Source organism: Panthera uncia, chromosome C2 (genome assembly GCF_023721935.1).
Source record: "Panthera uncia isolate 11264 chromosome C2, Puncia_PCG_1.0, whole genome shotgun sequence".
Taxonomy (NCBI): domain Eukaryota; kingdom Metazoa; phylum Chordata; class Mammalia; order Carnivora; family Felidae; genus Panthera; species Panthera uncia.
In genome coordinates, this window is record NC_064810.1 from 153,396,407 (window position 1) to 153,418,482 (window position 22,076).

At 47.6% G+C, this 22,076-nt stretch overlaps 1 protein-coding gene across 2 annotated transcripts in view; it reads right to left on the reverse strand.

The window, feature by feature from the left end:
* GLB1 (galactosidase beta 1) overlaps positions 1 to 22,076 on the reverse strand; it is a 113,911-nt gene that overhangs the window by 61,146 nt on the left and 30,689 nt on the right. For both annotated transcript variants that reach the window (XM_049629065.1, XM_049629063.1), the window contains exons 6-10: positions 20,790 to 20,970; positions 18,031 to 18,089; positions 16,674 to 16,795; positions 16,548 to 16,588; positions 11,608 to 11,720 (exon numbers count right to left, since the gene is read on the reverse strand). In XM_049629065.1, coding sequence (XP_049485022.1) covers positions 11,608 to 11,720; positions 16,548 to 16,588; positions 16,674 to 16,795; positions 18,031 to 18,089; positions 20,790 to 20,970 — 516 coding nt within the window. The remainder of the gene's footprint in view (positions 1 to 11,607; positions 11,721 to 16,547; positions 16,589 to 16,673; positions 16,796 to 18,030; positions 18,090 to 20,789; positions 20,971 to 22,076) is intronic.

Consider the following 22,076-nt stretch of genomic DNA (forward strand, 5'->3'; position numbering starts at 1 on the left):
CCTAAATACGGACAATAATTTTACTTATTGCATAATATATTCAATGTTTATTTTTCAGAGAGAGAGAGAGAGAGAGAGAGAGAGAGACAGAGTGTGAGTGGGGGAAGGGCAGAGAGAGAGGGAGACACAGAATCGGAAGCAGGCTCCAGGCTGTGAGCTGTCAGCACTGAGCCCGAAGCGGGGCTGGAACTCACAAACCGCGAGATCGTGACCTGAGCCCGAGTCGGACACTTAACCGACGGAGCCACCCGGATGCCCCTACTGCATATTACATCCAAATGGATACGACCATCCTTTCAGTATTAGGATTTAGATAATTTCCAATTCTTGATATTACAGATAGTGTTACAATGAACAACTGTAGGTCTATAGCATCATCTTGGTTAAAAAAAAAATCTTTTCAATAAAGCACCAAGTGAAGAGTTACTAGGCCAAATGATATAAGCATTTTATATGAGTCTTAATAGAGCGTATGCCGAAGTTTTCACCAAATGTCTATACGTGTTTACATCTTCCACCCAATTGTCGATCTGGATGTTGGTTTTTTTAAATCAGTGGTAAGAGCTCATCATAATGTTGATGTTAAGTCTCCATCTGTCTATCCCATTTGCCCCAATCTTCTGTCTTTTCTTTTCAACAAGCTTAGTGATTTTTCACTGATTATCTTATAGTAAAATCCTAATCTTGTATCAAACGAATTTAATGTTCCAGAAAAGGATAAATATTCCAAAACACTATTTCAGAACCTTAATTTATTTTTCTGTCATAATCTGTGCTTTAATCAGAGTTTTCATACCGGTCATAAATGGTGCTTCTTATCCTATTTAGCTGGACAAATTTAACATCAGAAGCTGCTCTTGTCCCAGTCAAATCAAATAGATTCAATGGCGACCAACCTCTCTTTCCCCAAGATCTCTAACGTTTTCATTCGTTCTTCTAACAAATTCTTATTAAGAAAGGACTTTGTGTCAGGTCCTACGCTTGGCACTGGGGACATAAACAGCCTAATGCAGACTGTGAAAAATGTGTGTAAACAAATGGTAGCAATGCACTATGGGAAGTAGCATGTTCAAGATGTCCACACTGCAAGGCGGTAGAAGAAGTTAAAACGCGACTAACTGCAAAGCCAGGTCAAAGACAACGTCCCAGAGAAGGTAACTGAAGTGTGTTCTCATTTTCCAGATGGGCGAAGGCGAGGGAACATTATGTGCAGAGGCTGGGAGATATCAACAGTACTGTCCTATTCACGGAATCTTATGCACCTTCATTTTCAGGCCGGAGGGTCATGTACAACAAGGGGAGAATTGCAAAATGAGGCTTGAGGAAAATAGGAGGCCAAGTCATGGAAGGCATCTTGACCAGATCGGCGTTTTAGAGAAATCACTCTGAAAGACAAACCAGAAAAGCCAACTCTGCAGGAAAGGAAAACACTAGAACCACAAGAGTGCAGGCAATGCTTTAGAAGTCTAACATTTGTTATGAAATAGTCACTTCGTTAGCCCTAATTATCAGACATAAAACACTGTGTTTCCACCAGCACCATGGATCCACAAGAGACAGCTTGTGTCTACCCACTGAGCTAATGTCATTCCATCCATAAACCAAGAAGAACAATCAATCAGCCGGTGTAGACTGGTCCTCAGTCAAGTTTCAGACTTCATTAAGCTCTGAAATAGTAAAAGTCACCTTGGCCATTTTCACGTCCCCGGTCCCCACCCAGCCCCAGCGTCCACCTCAGGGAATCCTAATATTTGCTCCGATTGTCAAGGTCCTCAATGTACAACTTGATTAATTTCTGTAATCATGACCCATCACCAAAAAGCCAGCTGGACTTTCATCTTTGATAGAATCCTTAGGAAGAACTGTAACAAGACTAGAAAGTGGGTCTTAAATTCATTCAAAAGCGTACAAAAATAAACTCACCACTGCCCCTCTCAGGAATTGGTAGGGAGGAGGAGGGCGCTGCCCTACAGTCTTATGGTTCATACTCGAGGTCAAAGTGTTAACCATGTCTGGTTGAGTTTTACCCACAGCAAAGAGAGTATTTTAGAAAATGCAAATGTCATGAGCTTTGTCATACCTTGAAGAGTCACATGCCAAAGGCCACCTGGAGCCTTCATCATCGAGCACAGGCTTCTGCAGCCTGATGGGAAATTATCCACCCTGGGCATCCACATCAGTGAAAGATATTGTCCGTCGACACCCAGCTTACTCTTGAAATGGATTAAAGAAGAGACCCATTCCACCTTTTAAGTCTTTGGTGAAGGAAGAGGCAGCTCTAGTGGGGGTTTTTATGATCCCATTCTTTTCCTCAGTGCAAGCAAACCAGGTGACTGAAAGTCTACAAAGTCTTGTAAGACAGATCTCTTTTATTTTTTTTAATTTTTATTTTTTTTTTTAATTTTTTTTTTAACGTTTATTTATTTTTGAGACAGAGACAGAGCATGAACGGAGAGGGTCAGAGAGAGGGAGACACAGAATCGGAAGCAGGCTCCAGGCTCCGAGCCATCAGCCCAGAGCCCGACGTGGGGCTCGAACTCACGGACCACGAGATCATGACCTGAGCCTAAGTTGGCCGCTTAACCGACTGAGCCACCCAGGCGCCCCAGACAGATCTCACTTTTAAAGCAGTTCTTTTCTCTTTTCCAAACCTGAAATACCGAAAAGAAGAAAACGGAAAAAAGGACCACGTGGTAAGCTATGATCTATCATAAGCTATTGAATTATACTAATTTCTGGAGACTGTCTCCTTCACGGGCTCATCTTACTGTGCCCTCTGGTGAAACGCTGGGACCCCCCGGGTTTGTCTCCGCTTGGCCCACTGCCCTTCTCGCTCAGCTCTCCATCGGCAATCTCAGCCTCCCCTGGACTTTAGCCTCCCCTTCCACCGATGACCTGTCCTAATGACCGCTTCTTTTTTTTTTTTTTTTTTTTAAACTTTTTTTTTTATTTTTTTTTTTTTTAATTTTTTTTTTAAACGTTTTTTATTTATTTTTGGGACAGAGAGAGACAGAGCATGAACGGGGGAGGGGCAGAGAGAGAGGGAGACACAGAATCGGAAACAGGCTCCAGGCTCCGAGCCATCAGCCCAGAGCCTGACGCGGGGCTCAAACTCACGGACCGCGAGATCGTGACCTGGCTGAAGTCGGACGCTTAACCGACTGTGCCACCCAGGCGCCCCCTAATGACCGCTTCTTGGAGCTTCTCCCTCTTAAGTGAGGCACTTGCTGGATAGACACCTCCACTCGGATGTCCCCAAAGGCATCTGGAGCTGAACAAACCCAGCGCAGAGCTTCCTTCCCCCTTCCGCTTCCTGGCCCGTGCCTTCCCTGCAGTCCTCCATGGTTGTTGCTGACCACAACACCCATCCGGGTATCGGACCAAAAGCTGTAAACCGAGACAAATCAGTGCCTCGTCACGCTTCCTCACACCTGCACGCGGGCAGTCACCGAATCCGACCGATTGTACCCCCGAAACATTTTTCAAATCTATTGCTTCCTCTCCACGCCCCGCCGCCCCCACCACCATCTCATTTCTAGGTTATGTCAGCAGCCTCCTAGCTCATTTCCTGCGTCCGGAAACGTCCCCGGGGAGGGTCCCAGCAGTGCGTTCACATGGTCACGGGTTTTTGTAAAACTTGCAGAAGTCATCTAATTTAACCGCCACAGGCTAAGACCCTTGTCTCTTTCTGCGCCAGCTTCCTTGTGTCACAAGTCAGGAGGCTTTGGAGTTCGCCACAGGCATCTCTGGGATGCACCCCAGGGAGGGCTGAGGCGGGGTTTGTTTAATTTGGGTGTTGGATACATCTACATAGTTCGTTGTCACTTCCGTGGCTGGATACACTATCACTAACAGATCATTCCCCACACCCAACAGGCTGACTCAGTGCACATCACTGGATGGTTGTAGAAGAGACACAAGGTTTCAAATGTCTGGGGCCAGGACCTGGCTGTAGAAATTTCTCCAAATTCTCAAGCTCATATATGAAAGAACTGGAGAGAGATTGCCTCAATTTTGATAATAATCTTAAATATGTATATAACTTTATCAGAAACAAAATGTGAAACTTTTTGTCTTCTAAACTCTCAGTATGTGGGAATGCAAACTGGTGCAGCCACGCTGGAAAACGGTATGGAGGTTCCTCAAAAAGCTAAACATAGAACTACCCTACGACCCAGCAGTTGCACTACTAGGCATTTATCCGAGGGATCCAGGTGTGCTGTTTCGAAGGGACACATGCACCCCCATGTTGATAGCAGCCCTATCAACAATAGCCAAAGTATGGAAAGAGCCCACATGTCCATCGAGGGATGAATGGATACAGAAGATGTGGTGTATATATATATATATTCAGTGGAGTATTACTCGGCAATCAAAAAGAATGAAATCTTGCCATTTGCAACTACGTGGATGGAACTGGAGGGTATTATGCTAAGTGAAATTAGTCAGAGAATCAAATGAATTCATTCATATGAGGACTTTAAGAGACAAAACAGATAAACATAAGGGAAGAGAAAAAAAATAATATAAACACAGGGAGGGGGACAAAACAGAAGAGACTCATATGGAGAACAAACTGAGGGTTACTGGAGGGGTTGTGGGAGGAGGGATGGGCTCAATGGGTCAGGGGCACTAAGGAATCTGCTCCTGAAATCATTGTTGCACTGTATGCTAACTTGGATGTAAATTTTAAAAAATAAAAAAATAAGATAAAAAAAAAACGCTCAGTACATTCTAAAAAACAAATTTCAATAAGCCACGCTAAAGAGAAAGATTTCCATTCTCTCTCTAGAGAAAAAGAGTACAAACAAAACAGAGACAAAAACCAGAAGGATAGCAGGTGTGTTTCAGTTAATAAATTCAAAGTATGCTTTGGAATTTTGTGACATTTGCGATTATTTTAATCCTTAAAATTCTTAAATTTGTCATGATTTTTTTTTTTTTTTTACTCATTTAAATACACTTTTGGGGCACCTGGCTGGCTCGGTTGGGGGAGCACGTGCCTCTTGATCTTGGGGTTGTGAGTTTGAGCCCCATGTCAGGTGTAGAGATTACTAAAAAATAATAAATTTTAAAAAATACACATTCATTTTTGTTGCCTTATCCAATACCCTTTGTGACATTCGTATCTGACTGTATCGCTTTCTTCACATTCCTTAAGAGGGCATGTGCAATAGCATTAATGTTCTTGGTGATAATATCACCTGTCCATTAAGGAGAGACTGTAGTAGCGATAGCTTACAATGGAGAGAGATCAGGGAGCCAAAAGGGAACTGGAGATTGTTAAAAGTCCAGTTGACTGGAACACAGGTCCCCCTTCCAGCCAGGCCACTGAAATGCACGGTGCATGTTTGCAAAGGGCCAGAGTATGACAGTCAGAATGGTCCTAGCCGTCCTGGCCAGGTGGTCTGTAGAGCAGGGGCCCTCGAACTGCAGCAGAGAGGGGACTGGCGGGTGATGGTGAACAGCTCTAGCGACCATCAATCAGAAGAGCCAGGGAGAGTCAGGAAAAGTGTGGGGGGAGCGTTGCCGGGGTGGAGGGAGGGGCAGAAAGAGGGAGCTAGAAATATAGGAGAATAAAAATGTGAGATCAAATATAAGGTGATGTTTTACATAAAAAAGCACAGTAAATATGTTTTAATATTCGACGATAAGGCATCAAGGGCTCACTATTTCGGAAAGAAAACTATTCTAAAAGTAAACCCACCAGCAACGCCACTGCTGGGTAAATAACCGAAGGAACGGAAAGCAGACTTGAGCAGATACCAGTGCCCTGATGCCCCAGGCAGTATTATGCAAAACAGCCAAAAGATGGGGCGCCTGGGTGGCTCAGTCGATTACGCATCCGACTCTCGGTTTCAGCTCAGGTCATGATATCTCACAGTTCCTGAGTTCGAGCCCTGCATCGGGCTCTGCACTGACAGTGGAGCTTGCTTGGGAGTCTCTCTCTCCTCAGCGCCCCTCCCCTACTCGTGCCCACGCATGCGCACTCTCTCTCCTTCGCTCTCAAAATAAATAAACTTTAAAACAAAACAGCCAAAAAAAAGAGGGGGGGCGCCGGAGTGGCTCAGTCAGTTGGGCGTCTGACTTTGGCTCAGGTCATGATCTTGCAGTCTGTGAGTCTGAGCCCGCATCAGGCTCTGTGCTATCAGCTCAGAGCCTGGAGCCTGCTTTGGATTCTGTGTCTCCCTCTCTCTCTGCCCCTCCCCTGCTCACACTCTGTCTCTGTCTGTCTCTCTCTCTGTCTCTCTCTCTCTCTCAAAAATAAATAAATAAATAAATAAATAAATACATACATACATACATACATACATACATACCAAAAGATGGAAAACAACCCACGTATCCAGCAAGAGACAAATGAGATGAACAGTTAAACAACATGTGGTCTATCCATGCGTGGAATATTACTTAGCCAGAAAAAGGAGTGAAGTTCTGATACATGTTACAACGTGGAGGAACCATGAAAAAATTATGGTAAGTGAAATAAGTCAGACACAAAAGGAAAATATTGTATGGTTCCATTTCTATGAAATATCGAGGACAGGCAACCTTACAGAGGCTAAAAGTAGAGTAGAGGTTACAGCAGCTGCGAGGAGAGGACACTGGCGAGTCCTTCCTTTTTTTGTTGTTTTTTAATTTTTTAATGTTTATTTTTGAGAGACAGAGCGTGAGTGGGGGAGGGGCAGAGAGAGCCCATTTGAGGCAGGCTCCAGACTCTGAGCTGTCGGCACAGAGCCCGACACAGGGCTTGAACTCGCAAGCTGGGAGATCACGACCTAAGCCGAAGTTGGATGCCCAACCGAGCCACCCAGGCGCCCCTCTTATTTCTTAATAGTTACAGAGTTTCTGTTTGGGGTGATGAAAAGATTTTGAAAATAGACAGTGGTGATGGTTACACAACATTATGAATGTAATTAAAGCCACTGGATCGATCATACACTTAAAAATGGTTAAAATGGCAAACTTTATGTTCTATATACTTTATCATAATTTTAAAAAGTTAATAATGTAAGATGCCAAAAAACCACTGAATGGCGGACTTTATGTATTTATTTTTTTAAGTGTATTTATTTTGACTGAGAGAGAGGGAGAGAATGAATGGATGCGGGGGAGGGGCACAGAGATAACCTGGGTTAAATCTAGGTACTGGGTACATGGGTGTTTGCAACATTATTTTATACACTTAAAATTGTTGTGAATATTTCATATTTTAAAGAAAAATATATCTAATAACTATATTAAGGAATGAAAGACTCATTTTACGAGTATCTAAAAAAACAGGATATTTGGGAATAAGCATATTAAGGAATGGACAAGGATTATCTTAAGAAAATTTAAAACAAGATGGACATCAGAAAAGACTTGAAGAGAGGGAGAAGGAACTTTTCTTGGCTAAGACTCCATGTCATAAATTTCACCCCTAATTTGATACACAAATTTAATACAAAATGAGTCAAAATATCAATAGGTTTCCTGGGGTTTTGTTTTGTTTTTTGAAGTTGATAAAATAATACCAAAGCGTATGTGGAAGATAAACTTACAGAGTAGCCAGGGAAATTTTGAAAGACTAAACATGGAAGACAAGTCCTCCCAGGTGATAATAAAACATAGTACAAATAACAATTAAAGCAGTTTGGTGTTGGGAAAGGAGAAAAAAAATTCAGTAACATAAAAGAATCTGAAAACAGACCCAAATACTTTAACCGGCTGGTAACTTAAGAGATGAATAAAGCTGAATCCCAGCCTCACTCCCAACAGCAAAACTGGCAATTCCACGTACATCGATATTTGAACATAAAACGTGAAGTCATAAAAACTGTAAGCACCCCACAGGAATTTATTTCTACTACTAGGCTAGGGAAGCAGCCATGAGGCGCGCCTGGTTGGCTCCGTCGGTTGAGTGTCCAATTTCAGCTCAGGTCATGATCTCAGTTTGTGGGTTCGAGCCCCGCGTCGGACTCTGTGCTGACAGCTCAGAGCCTGGAGCCTGCTTTGGATTCTGTGTCTCCCTCTCCCTCCACCCCCCCGCCCCTCCCCCACTCACCACTCACACACTCTCTCTCCTTTAAAAATAAACATTAAAGAAAAATTTAAAAAAAAAGAGAGAGAAGTGAAACATTTGACTATATAATAACTCAGGACTGTTTTTTGCAGGAAAAAAAAAAAACACTGAAGAAACCCCCCAAACTGGTAAAAATGCCACAATAGAACTCTTGCAAATTACACAGAAAACAAATAGGCAGAGAAACGGGGAAGGAACCCGCACAGGTAGTACACAGAAGAAACACAGGTACAATTTGTACATGAAATGCCATGCACATGGCCACCTTTTCACTGGTGACATTCCATTCGCATGCTCTCACCCGGATGTCCCACATGGCTGCCCTACCACCTTGAAGTCTTCACTCCAGCTTTACCTTCTCAAGGAAGCCTTATATATACCAAACAGCTACAACCATACCTGGCATATAGAGGGACCTTGCCAAACATTTGTGGAATTACTTGTGAATAAACAAACAATGTGGGTCAAGTCAAATAGTGTCTAATACAATTACAATGCCTCATGGGATTTTTTAAAAGAAAGGATGAAAATACATCAACTCTAAACCTAAGGGCACTAAAAAACATGGCGTTAATAAAACATGTAAGTCACAAGGGATGTAACTGGGCTTGATGTGAGACACAGTGCCGGGTGGCTCAGTCGGTTGAGCGACTGGCTTCGGCTCAGGTCATGATCTCGTGGTGTGTGAATTTGAGCCCCACGTCGGGCTCTGTGCCGACAGCTCAGAGCCTGGAGCCCGCTTCGGATTCTGTCTTCCTCACTCTCTGCGCCTCTCTTGCTTGTGCTCTGTCTCCCTCTGTCCTCAAAAATAAACATCAAAAATTCTTTAAAAAAAAAAAGGTGAACAAATAGATTATTGTCAAGTAAGACAGTTGAAAATAATCAATGTATATCAAGAATCATAATGAATGAGCATAAATGAATGTACCAATTAGAAGACAAAAAAATGTTTAAACTAGATTTTTCAACAATCCAGTTATATCTTGTTAACGAGGGACATGTTAAAAAAAAGATATTCAAAGGTTGAAATTAAAGTATTGTGAAAGATATAGCAGTAAATATTAACCGAAAAAATGCATTAGTATCAGACAAAAAAAAAACTTGAAGGTAAAAAGCATTATTAGAGATACAGGGCTACGTACATGATGATACTAAATAAATGATACTGAAAGATTTCATTCTCAATTTGCATTCCTAATTCTAATACACAATTACAAAGAGAAACACAATCCTTTAACAAATAATAGAATACATGGATAAAAAGCCAGGAAGGATATCAAAGATATCAGCAGCACCATTAATAAGCTTAACCTAAGGAACACGTATATAGATGATATCCAACAATTATAAAACATATAGTCTTGAGGCGCCTGGGTGGCTCAGTCGATTAAGCGTCTGACTTCGGCTCAGGTCATGATCTCATGGTTCATGAGTTCAAGCCCTGAGTCAGGCCCTGTGCAGATAGCTCAGAGCCTGGAGCCTGCTTCAGATTCTGTGTCTCCCCCTCTCTCTGCCCCTCTCCTGCTCACATTCTGTCTCTCTCTCTCTTTAATATAAACATTAAAAAATTTTTAAAAACATAGTCTTTTTTTAAAAAAAATTTTTATTCTTTTATTTTAGAAAGAGAGCATGCGAGCAGGGGAGAGGGACAGAGGGAGAGACAGAGAGAATCCTAAGCAGGTTCCATGCTCAGTGTGAAGCCCAACATGGCCCTCAATCCACGACCCTGGGATCATGACCTGAGCAGAAATCAAGAAATGCTCGAACGACTGAGCCAGCCAGGCGCCCCCTAAACATACAGTCTTTTCAAGAACACATGGGGGGCGCCTGGGTGGCGCAGTCGGTTAAGCGTCCGACTTCAGCCAGGTCGCGATCTCGCGGTCCGTGAGTTCGAGCCCCGCGTCAGGCTCTGGGCTGATGGCTCGGAGCCTGGAGCCTGTTTCCGATTCTGTGTCTCCCTCTCTCTCTGACCCTCCCCCGTTCATGCTCTGTCTCTCTCTGTCCCGAAAATAAATAAAAAAAAAAAAAAAAAAAAAAGAACACATGGAACATTGACTCATATTGATACATGCCAGGCTCCAGGACTCGGTTTGACATATTTCAAGGGATTCACATCATACAGACCATGCTCTCTACCCAGAATGCAAATATGTTATAAACCAACAAATTATAAAAATAATTATGTTAATAATTGCTACTTCTGAATGACTTCTGAACATTTCTAGGGCCAAAGAGAAATCCAAACAGGCATCATTAGAAGCAAACTATAGTAAGTATGTTACATATCAACACTTAGAAGAAGGAGCTATAGAGGAAACTGAAGGAAATACATAACCTTGAATATTTATATTAGGAAAGAAGAAAGGCTGAATTACAAAGCTAAGTTTCAAATAAAGGAAGGAAATGCCAAAGAGAGGCACAAGGAGCTTTGAAACAGAACGAACATACAGGAGAGAACTGGGGAGTCATCGCTATGAACTCTGCGAAGACGAAACCCATAGTAAAAAGTAGCGAGTGCAACATTTCAACCGTAAATCTGAAAATTCAGGCGAAGTGGGCAAATTCTTAGAGGAGTTAAGTATTGATCACATTTTTCAATGTGCTTAAAGTACTTCACAAGATGAATTTGTACACGTAGGCTTAAATTAAGACTAAGGCATCCTTAAACCAAAAAAAGGTCCATACCATTTATAGGCAGAAAACCTTTTGTTTTTTAACTTCAGAACTCAGGTGACTGAGCAGAAAAATTGTGGTTTTGTTTTTTTTTTTTTACACCCACAGCAGAGACAGGAAACCCCACCTGGGTGCTTTAGATGCCTCAAAAGGTCACAACTGTTAGCAGGACTGAGCGTTCAGCTGGCAGGCCAAACGGAAGTGGCACTTACTTGCCCCAGATGAAGAACGGAGGCGCTGTTGATAGCTCACCTTTGCACCATGCTTCACAAAGCCTGCGGATTTTCTCTCCTACGTGCTTCAGCTACTTACGTGGACACACATCTTCTTACCTTCAGCACAAACAGTTGGAACGGCCACCAGTTGTCGGACAACACACGTGCCAGGCCTATACCGGATGCCTTATGGATGGTCTTTTTTGTGTTTTACTGTTTATTTATTTTTGAGAGAGAGCGCAAGCAGGGGAGGAGAAGAGAGAGAGGCGGGGGGACAGAGGATTCCAAGCAGGCTCCGCGCTGACAGCAGCAGGCTCGAACTCACGAACCTCAAGAACGTGACCTGAGCCGGAGTCGGCCACTCGACAGACTGAGCCGCCCAGGGGCCCCACAGATGTCCTTTTCGATCCTTATGATGCAATGAGGTGCTACTGTCCCAGTTTCACAAAGAATAGACGAGTGAAGTAACGTGCTCACAGGCTCGCTCTTAATCAGGTGGGGGTCAAGACCCAAGGCCAACCAAATCCACCTGAGGCCTCCCCTCCATACACCCTTTTAAGCACAAGGGCTCCAGGGACTCATCTACAGAGCACAACGCATCTAAAGCAGGCTGTATCCAAGCCCTACTCACCGCGGCCCGGACCAGGCACCCACCTTCCGGATAACGTCCCGCAGAGCAAAATACTTGTCAGTGAGGTCCCCTGCCTCGCTCAGTGGGGCGTCATAGTCGTAGCTGGTGGGCTGTGGTTGGTAGGGGATGTTAGCCCCTGGAAGACAAAAACATGCCACCGTTAACTACTGAGGGCCCTCCCCCCCGGGACAAGTTCTTTGGGATTTCTGGGCTCAGGGTTGTTGTCGGGGGAGAACATAAAGGGCACATTAGAACCCACTGTCAAATGACACAGAGGTGGCCCTGAGGAGGCAAGGTTTAGAGAAACGCGTTTCTTCCAGCAGGTGGCCCTTCCCTTCACAAGCACCTTAGAGCCTATAAGGCACCGTCCCCGCCCATTCGCCCAGCAAGAGCCCTCAGCGGGGACCCCAGCAGATGTCACCACTGCTGAACCAGCAGGGAGCTGAAGCTCCCACAAAATGAGGTCAGTGTCTCAAAGGAGTCACGGCAGGCTTCTGGCATGACCCACGTCTGCGATCGTTCCCATGCCCTCGGACACCACACGGGAGATGACTGCAGACACACGTTACCCCACGGAGTCAAGCGTAACCATGAGGCCTCTAACGCCTGTGCGGTCAGAGGACCAAGTCACGCCCTCACTCCCCCAGCTCCCGGGACGGCCGGCTGCTGACAGCTCTCAGATGCGCCCTCTGCTCTCGGGCCTCTGCTGGGCCACCTGCCAAGGTTCTGGCCCTCGGGGGACAGCCCATGTGCAACGAGTGACCACGAGGGCTCAAAAACCCAGCCCCTGGTGTCCCAGCTCCAGAGCTCTCTCTAGAACCAGCCGAGCCACTCCAGAATTCCCTCCCGGCTCAACTTCTTCCTCTGCCCAGGGCCACCACCCACACCCTCTGAAGGTGCTGCTCCTGGAACGTGCCCCAAGAACCTCCCGCTGGGGAATCACAGTCCGTTTCCCAGGGAACAAAACCCGCCACAGAGACCAATGAACACTGATCATACTGTGTACGCAAAGACTAGAAAGGTAAAGGGCCTTGCAAGTATTGTTCCAGGGGTACGGTCTGGACCAGTGGGGCCCAGCCTTGTCACAGATGATGTTCACAGGCAGGAGACTGGGTGCACTAGTGGGTAGCGAGCCTGTGCTACTACGTAGAAAACGTACCCGTGCAACATGGGGAGCCTGTTCAGATTCCTAAGCCCCACCGCACCGGGGATTCTGAGTCAGCAGGTCTTGGGTGGGACCTGAGACTCTGCCTTCCTTTAAAAATGTTTTTTTAACGTTTATTTATTTTTGAGAGAGAGAGAGAGAGAGAGAGAGAGCGCGCGCGCACACAAGTGAGGGAGGGGCAGAGAGGGCGGAGACACAGAATCGGAAGCAGGCTCCAGGCTCCGAGCCATCAGCACAGAGCCCAGTGCAGGGCTCAAACTCACGAACTGTGAGACGAAGTCAGACGCTCAACCGACTAAGCCGGGGTCTCTAACAGGCTCCCAGGTGATGCTGATGCTGGCGCCTGTGGACTAGTAAGGTTCTGCGCCAGGCCTTTCTCTTCTACTCCTGAGAGCATTTTGCAACCAAGGGTGTGAGAATAAAGCTGCTTTAGGATCATCTCATACCATATCTAACCGTTAAGCAAAGGAGGCACAAAGTCTGACAGTTCACCTGTGACTTAGTAAGAACTCCTTGGTCTGATCCCACAGCCCGTAAATGATGGCACCACCTTGGGGGATCCTACTGGACCTTGGGGGAATCCTACTGGTGGGGGAGCTGACAGATGAGCTGGGCCGAGGCTCAGGTCACCCCCCAACACCGTTTCATTAGTTCTCTCTGCACAAGATCTACATGTCTGAGGGACTGGGACCACTTAAGCAACCGAACTGACCCAGTCCTTCCTTTACCTCGCTTTTTCTTGACTGGAGGCAGTGGCCTGCCCACAGATCCACCTGCCTGTGGGGATACATACATTAAAGCACATCCTTTGCTGTGAGATGCAAAGAAACATAAAACCACATCCCTTGTTGCAAGGAGCTCATCTCCTTTGTGGCCCCTCTCCTACCTCTAATGTGGCAGTCACCTTGCCCACCTTCCTATTTATATGAGTGGCACCACACCAGGTGCCTGCCCCTCGAGCTTACGCTTCAGAGCTCACTCCCACAGCTGAGCTCAATCAGTGGTCACCAAGTTGAACCGAACAAATGTGACTCCCAGAGACAAAATCACAGGCCAAGGGAAGCCAGGCACGGAAGCTGGCCAGTGGGTCAAAGGATGGACTGAAAAACAAAGTCTTTGCTCTGGTTTCACCCACAGAATCTTTCTCTGGATGCCCTCAGACCACCCCAGGGCAGGGTCGGAGAGAAAGCACGCTAACTCAAGCGTCCTCTGCCCGTGGTAGGGAGTGCAAGGTGGGAAGGCAAACGAAACGGCAAGGCTCACCGCTCCGCAACTCTGCACGTCGCGTGAGAAGTCCAGGATGGCCTGGGTCCCGCAGGAGGCCTCACAGATGGGGATGCACGCAGGCAGAGTGGGGTGCACACCCGTGCACGGACAGGTGCATCCCCCGTGGGCAGGACGGGCAGTGAGCTCCCTGCCAGGGGCCTTCCCTCTCACGGCGCTCCTCTGGGATCTGGCCTGAGGAGCGGCCACAAAGAAGCACACACTGGCCCTCCCCCACGTCCCCAAGGAGACCAAGCACTAGGGCAGGTCAGAGAGGCCCACAAACATGGGAGGGGCTGGTTTGGGAGCTGGTGCAAGGGCTTTGGGATGCAAGAGGTGGTCCAAAGGGCAGTGGCCAGCTTTCCAAGGCCCAAGTTCGAGTCCTATCCCCTGCCAGCTGAACGGGAAACCTGTGGACTTTTTTTTGCACCCTGCTTTTCTGATCTGTAAAATGGGCCCATAATCTCTGGCCTAGATGAGACTGCTATGAGAACTCACTGAGAAAACAGAGGCAGAAGAGAGACTTGTTATTTATTATAGGGTCAGGAGCAAGGCAAGGGATTGAAGACAACTTCCATTTTCTGAGTGGTCGTTTTTATAGATCTAAATTTTCAAAAAAGAAGAATGTATCATTTTATGTAAAATAGTACAAGATAAAAAAAATTGTATCGTGAGCTACAAAGTTCCCCCCAAATATCAGTCTTCATTCCTGGACTGGATGCTTGGTACCATTCCACGAATGGAAAGCAGGTGGAATCCTTATCTACTGAATGAAAAAGGCGCCACAAAATCTTAACTGTTTCTAGTGAGAAGACGGGCACACAGACATGATCTAAAACTTCAATTGGCATACGGTGATCTTTTAAGAAGTGACATCTGAGTTTTGCAGTATCTCCCTTCTTGCCTCTAATAACAGTGATGATATTAGTGACACTAATGATGTTAGTTACTAGTAACAGTAACACTTGTAGGCAAGGCCTGCCAGCCCATCCCACCTCACACAGAAGAGAGCTGTTCATTAGGGACAGATCCTGGGAGGTTCAGGCCAAATTAAGCTTCCAAAACTCAGCACTGGGGGGCATCCTCAGTGATTCAGAGAGAAAGGGCAGCTGCGGAGAGGGGTGAGGAAAGAGCCTGAGAAAAAGGCTAATATAGCATGACTTGCCTGCAAAAATCAATGGCAGTGAAGAGAATTTTTCATAGTTTTTCCTGATAAAAAGGGAGAGACCATCCAGGAATGGGAAAGGGTACAGCCACTTTGAAAACAGTATAGCAGCTCCTCAAACTCTGATCTTAAAAGTTAGTTACCCTATTATCCAGCAAACACCCTCTTAGGTACACGCCCAAAAGACTGAAACGGGGATTCAAATGAATACTTACATGTTAACGTTCATAGCAACATTATTTATAATGGCCAGAACGTGGTAACAACTCAAATACCCATCAATTTGACATCTGGATAAACAAGATGTTGTATATCCGGGCAACAGAATATTATTTATCAGTAAAAAAACTAAAGTACGGATCCTACAACATGGATGGACCTTGAAAAGATTCATCTTTTCAACCTGCCTAAGGGGCAGAAGTGAAACACAAAGCCGACCACATATCATATGATTCTATTTATAAGCAACGCCCAGAATAGGGAAATTCACAACGACAGAGAGTATAGACTCATGGTTGCTAAGGGCCGGGAGGAGAGAGAGTGGGGAATTTCTCCGATAAGGGGTTTCTTTTTGGGGTAGTGAAAATGTTTTGGAACTAGGTGGTGGTAATGGGTATGCAACTTTGTGATATGCGAAGCACCACTAAACTGTGACTCATAAAATTGTGAGTTTTATGGTATGTGAATTATATCTCAACAAAACAAAATGTTTAAAAAAAAATAAGAAAAGAAAAGAAAATAGATCACAGCAGAATACATGAACAAGTAAGCTATAGCCAGAGACTATGGGACCTACCCAGCTACCTTGTTTAAAACAATAAGGTTTCTGGGGGGCACCTGGGGGCGCAGTCAGTTCAGCATCCGATTCGGCTTAGGTCATGATCTCGCAGTTTGTGAGTTCAAGCCCCGCATCAGGCTCTGTGCTGTCAGCTTGGAGCCTGGAGCCCACTTCAGATTCTGTGTCTCTCTCTCTGCCCCTTCTCTGCTTGTTCTCTGTCTCTCTCAAAAATAAATAAACATTAAAAAAAAATTTTTTTTAAAGAATAAGATTTCTGGGGCATCTGTCTGGCTTGGTCAGAAGAGCATGCGTCTCTTGATCTTGGGGCTGTGAGTTGGAGCCCCATTACTAAAAAAAAAAAAATAAGTAAACTTGAAAATAAATAAATAAGCAATAGGCTTTCTAAGCGGACAAGTTCTGTTCCTTAAGAAAAAATTATCGTGATTTTAAAAATTATGTAGGCAGTTCTTATATATTAGGAAATTGTTATATATTAGAAAATAAAAGTTGTCTGTAGGCACTCCCTACCCCCAAATCAAGCCCCAGAAACATTCTAGCATAAGCTTCCATGAACACATTAAATTGCTCTTACCATTCCAATAAGCGAAATTGGTCCCACCTATAAACATGTACCTGCAAGGAAACAAGAGAACAGACATACTTAACTACGAGCCCATAGCTATGGAGGGTGCCCTCCCTTCCAGAAATTACCACTCACAAGTTCACATTCGCCCCATGGGCAAGTACGTCATGGAGGGAGGAAGCTACCACTTCAGTCCTCACTGTTGAGTGAGGCTGGCCCCAGTGGTCTAACCAGCCAGTATAGAATTCAGAATTCACCTAAAAAGAGGAAAGGACAGGGAGCTCAGGACAGACTCATGACCTTCAGACGTTGGCACTTCTCTAGAACCATCACCCTATCTACCCCACCGAGCGATGGGCAGAGCGGGCCGTGTACGTGTACTGCTTAGCCCAGAGCTGGGGGACCAATGAGGGTCACTGCCCAAACTCAGTTTTTAGGTGCCAACAATACAGGTATTCCTGAAAAGGTGTACCCGCAACAAAATTTTGTTAGCCAGCCCCCAGTTTGAACAAGGCAGGAAATTTTGGTGGGCAAAAGAATCCGATGGCAAAATATTTTCACCAAACTGTCAGATCTAAGTTCACCCGTTGTGTCCATCCGGATTTTCAGATCACAGGTTGACTTTAGCTGAGGCGGACCTGCCCGAGTATTCTGCGAAGCAAACCCCAGGCACTTCACGGCTCTCTAGAGCACGCCCCTGCCACGCCCTTCCTTCTGGAGAAGGAAGAAGAAACCTGGACGCGTTCTGGGGCTGCCTGTGTCAGGGCTTGGGAAACAGCTCCATCCAGTCTGTGAACACAGGTTCTGCACTGCTAAGAGACCGTGTTCAGGAAAGGCTGTGTGCACGGGCGGGGGGCAGCCTGGCCGGCTGCACAGAAGGCACAGGACCCCAGCCCTCAAACTGTGCCGAGAAACAAGGGTGACGACTACGGACAAGGGAGAAGCTGAAGGGCTGTGCGGACCTGCCCGGACGTTCCTGTCGCCTCCTCCTCCTGGCTGCCTCTGCGGCATGCCAGAAAGCCCCCGAACTCAGCCTGTGCTCCCCAGGATGCCTGTCGGAAATGCCGACGCTCGGGCCCCACGCGGGCCCTGCGTCTTACCCAGATTCCTACACAATTCACACGCACACTAAAGACGGAGAAGCTCTGTCACAAAGAGCTCTCAAGAAACACAGACCTGAACTCAGACGCTGGCCCTGGCCCTCGCCAGCTGTACGGCCCCGGCTAAGTGATGTGTTCCCTGAGCCTCGGTGAAAATGGAGAAAACGACACCCCCTGTGAGAGGGGCCATCAGTGCCGAGCGGGAGGGAGCACGAAAGAGCGCGGAGCCCGAGTCATGGCAGGGCAGGCACATCTGTCCCCACTGTGTTCCACGCCACTGCTGTCACTGCGCCCAGAGGGCCACGGGCCCCCAGCCGGAAAAGGCAAGGACCTACCCCCTTAGTTACTGCAAGCAACCTTGCCTCAACCCGCAGCTCACCCCCCGTTCTTACCAACGGTCCTCTGGGCTCGCTCTTTCTCTGGATCTGGAAAGCAGCGGTGATGTTGGCATCTGGAAGTTACGAGACGGAGAAGAAAGGTCAGTCGTGGGAATGATAAGTCAAGTAAAAAGAGTCCTGCACAGACCTTTAGCCCGAGGCCCTGCCTGCCCTTGGCCCACAGGGGGCCTGGGACATCCCCCAGCCAGCTTTAGGCTGGACTCACACCATCCATCCGAAGGATGTGTGGGGATCACGGAACGTGACTTCTTCTCAGAGCAGGTCCCTATGGTCTTTCCTGACCGCCTTGTCTCAGGAGATCACGTCACAGGCTCGTCTTCTCCACCTGGGTTTCCCCGCACATTTTGCGTCCTTCTCTCTCCACAGAGAGGCCCATCTGGTTGACCGAGATGCTCCCTACAGGATGGGGCTTGCTTTGAAGACACCTCCTTGCAGCCTCCACGGCACCCCCCACACACATGATAATGCCACAGCTACGTGCCAGGCCATTAACAAAGCAAAGGGAGAGATGTGGTCTCATTGTCTTTTTATGCCTGAGCCACGGCGCATACGCTGATTTTGAATCTGTACATCGTCAGCCACTCCAGGCCACTTGCTCTTAAGTTCTCCTTCTAAAATACTCCATTAAGACGCCCGTGTGTGGGCTTGCTCCCTCTGTCTCCTTTCCCCCTCTGAACGGGACGAACCTCTCCCCACGGAGGCCGTGGGCTGCCTTCCTGCAGTGAACGAACAAGCACGAACCGTATTTCTCTAACCGGAGCAGAGGGTACGCCGGCCCCGAACTTCACGACCCACTTCCCACAGCAGGTACCCGGCGTGGAAATGACACCAGCCAAGACCTCGAAATAACCCCTTGCCCCCTGTAAGGCCAGGCCTCGGGAGAGGATGTGCTGGTCAAGAGTGGAATCTCATTTACTCATGGCTGTAAATGTCTCACCATTAAGCACCGGGTGGCATTCAGATCTTTCAGTTCTGTTCTCGTGAGCCTCGTCCTGTGACCTCACCCTGGGCGCTGCCCCGTCCCACACACGTGAATGAAGCGGCCACAAGCCCCACCTGCCCCACACACACTGGCCTCACGTTGGTCTGTCTTCGACCCACAGCCAGAGCCACTGTGTTCTCACCCCACATGCACATCAGCCCTACAGCAAAGTCAGAATAACCTTCAAACTGTTTCTCCCGACACAAGGATGCCGTGCTTTTCATCACTGTGATGGGAAGTGTGCCAGGGCAGGAGGAAACCAGAGTGCCGCTTCCTGTGCAGCTCTTTGTAGACGAGTTATTTCATCACCAAACACTCTGAGCAACGCCTCATGTTTCTAGAAACACTTCATTCACTTAAAACCAGCTCTTTTCTTTTCTGCGAATGTAGAAGGAGCTCTTTAAAAATGCAACTTCAGGGGCGCCCGGGGGGTTCAGTCGCTGGGGCGTTCGACTCTCGATTTCGGCTCAGGTCACGGTCTCACGGTTTGTGGGATCGAGCCCTGCGTCGGGCTCTGTGCTCACAGCACGGAACCTGCTTGGGATTCTCTCTCTCTGCCCCTCCCCCGGCTCGCGCTCGTTCTCTCAAAATACGTAAAATAAACTTTAAAAATTATTTTAAAAATAATACATAAAAAAGGCAACTTCAGCCTTCCATACATCCTTCTCAAGAGAAAGTCAGTGCTGGTCGTGCCGTGGGGGTGGAGCCTCTTACACTGTCAGGAAGGCAGCGGGGCCTTCATGCTGCTTGAAGGGCAGGTCTTTTGTGGGGGGAGGGGGGGGAGGGGAGGTTGACATTTATTTTGAAATAATTTCTACCTTACGCAAGAGTTGTGAGAAGAGAACAAAGAACCCGAATTCCCAAAGGACCGAGATTCCTCAGTCGTTAACATTTTGCCACGTTTGTTTTATCAGTTTGTCTCTCTCTCTCTCTCTCTCTCTCTCTCTCAGTACAGTTACTTTTCTCTGAACCATTTGTGAATAAGTTGCAGGCATGATGGCCCTTTACCCCTAAATACTTCAGGATACATTCCCGGAAGAGCATGAGCATTCTTCAAATAGACACAACACGATTATTTAAAAAACGGGGGAGGTTAACATGCAAACAATCCTGTTATCTAATCTACAGATTTGATTCAAAAAATGCAATTGTCCGGGAATGGCCTTCTTAGCACAGACAGACGGAAAGCGGGCAAATCCGGTCCGGGGTCCCCTTCAGGAGCATACACTGCCTGTGGGTGTCCTGTCCTTCATGACAGCTGCCCCCTTAACGCTGGTCACGGCCGGGAGCCTGCGGGCCGCGCCGGCCGCCCCGGAATCGCACTCGCTGGGCCTCCTGCAGCTGACACGGCCCTAACCGGTGAGGCAAGGCCTTTTTGCAGCATCTCCCCGACCGCCCGCGGCCCGCAAGGGTCACGATGTTGAGTTCCACGGAAAGACCACGCTCGTGTAGGGAGGCTCCCCGCATTCCAGGGTGGGGCCACACCACCCTCCCGGTAGCCGACCTGGAGGACGAGCGCACGGCCACCGCCGGGGGGCGGAGCTCCTAGCAGCTCCCGCCCTAAGGGCCCATCGGCCTCACTCAAATCGAGCCACAGGGGGGCGCTTCACTACTGACTCCGTTTGATCCGTCGGGGAGCATTTGGGAAATCTCACTCAACGTACCCACTGCAAACGCGCGGCCCGGGGTGCCGGCCGGCGCCCACCGCCCACCGCCCACCGCCCGAGCCCGCGCGGCCTGGGCGCGGTTCTCTGCGACGGCGAACACCGACCTGGGCCGAAGTCCACGGTGGCGTAGATGCCCTGCAGCGCCCCGCACTGCAGGAACTTCTCGTGCGCCCCGTCGGTGGTGAACAGAAGCACGTCACCGCCCAGGTGGTCGCGGAAGCGCCGCTGCAGGAAGCGCAGGTAGTCGTAGTCACAGGTGAAGTAGCTGCCGTATTCGTTTTCAACCTGCAAGTTAACAAAGGGGCGGGGTCAGGAGATCCCGACCGAGTCCTTCGAGGCAGGCTTGAGCCCCTGCCCAACCACTGCCAAAGCTCGACCGTTGCCCAAGTCCTCGCATCTTCCAAAGGGCAACTCCGCACGAAAACACCGCCCCTACCTCCCGCTCCACCAAAATAAGAAAGACAAAACCACCGTGTCAGATTTTGGATTGTAGTGCTCTACCCTATACTGGGTAATAGATCCTTCAAACGTGACATAAACAACACCTTCCCACGGTAGAAATATTAGACAATGTGGGGAAATGCAAAGAAACTAGAAAGACCGTGTGTTAATCCCATTACTCAGAGATAACTGCTATGGGCATTCTGGCTCAGCCTTCCAGATTCACACACACGCACACCCTAGATATACGGAATAAAGCACAGTGACTTCTGTTCTTAAAACTGGTACGATACACGCACCAGTTATAACACTGGCTTCCCACCTTCAACACGCTACGCGACACGTCCGTGCAGGCGACAAGGGCAAGTGCCGGATGAGGACGTACCGCCGTTCGCTCCACCTACTGCCAAACTTTCAGGGCGTTTCTTGTTTTTGTTCTTAGTAACCAATTGGCTCAGTCTGCGTTCAACAGCATCAGTGGTTTTCAACCAGGAGTTATTTTGCCCCCCAGGGAACGTTTCACAAGGTCTGCAGATGCTTTGGGTTGTCACATCTGGAGGGGGAGAGCGTGCGGCTGGCACCCGGTGGGTGGAGGCCAAGGGATGCTACCGGGCCCGCTGCGTGTGAGCCTCCACAACGAAGGATTTTCAGGTGCAGTGAGTGGCACTTGTGCCGAGGGTGGGAAATGCTGCCCCGGGGCACGCGTTCTCCCATTCTCCACGGGGACGCACCCATCGACAGGGCATGCCCCAGAAGGTAAAAATGGATTCTTACAGGAGAAAAGAACACCTTACTCTTTTTTTATATGTAAAGCACAGATATGTATACACACACGCTTCTACAGTAGATCAGAGGTATTAAAATTTCGTGGGCAGGAAATTAGAAAAAAACGTCTACAGGGGCGCCGGGGTGGCTCAGTTGGTTAAGTGTCTGACTTCGGCTCGAGTCAT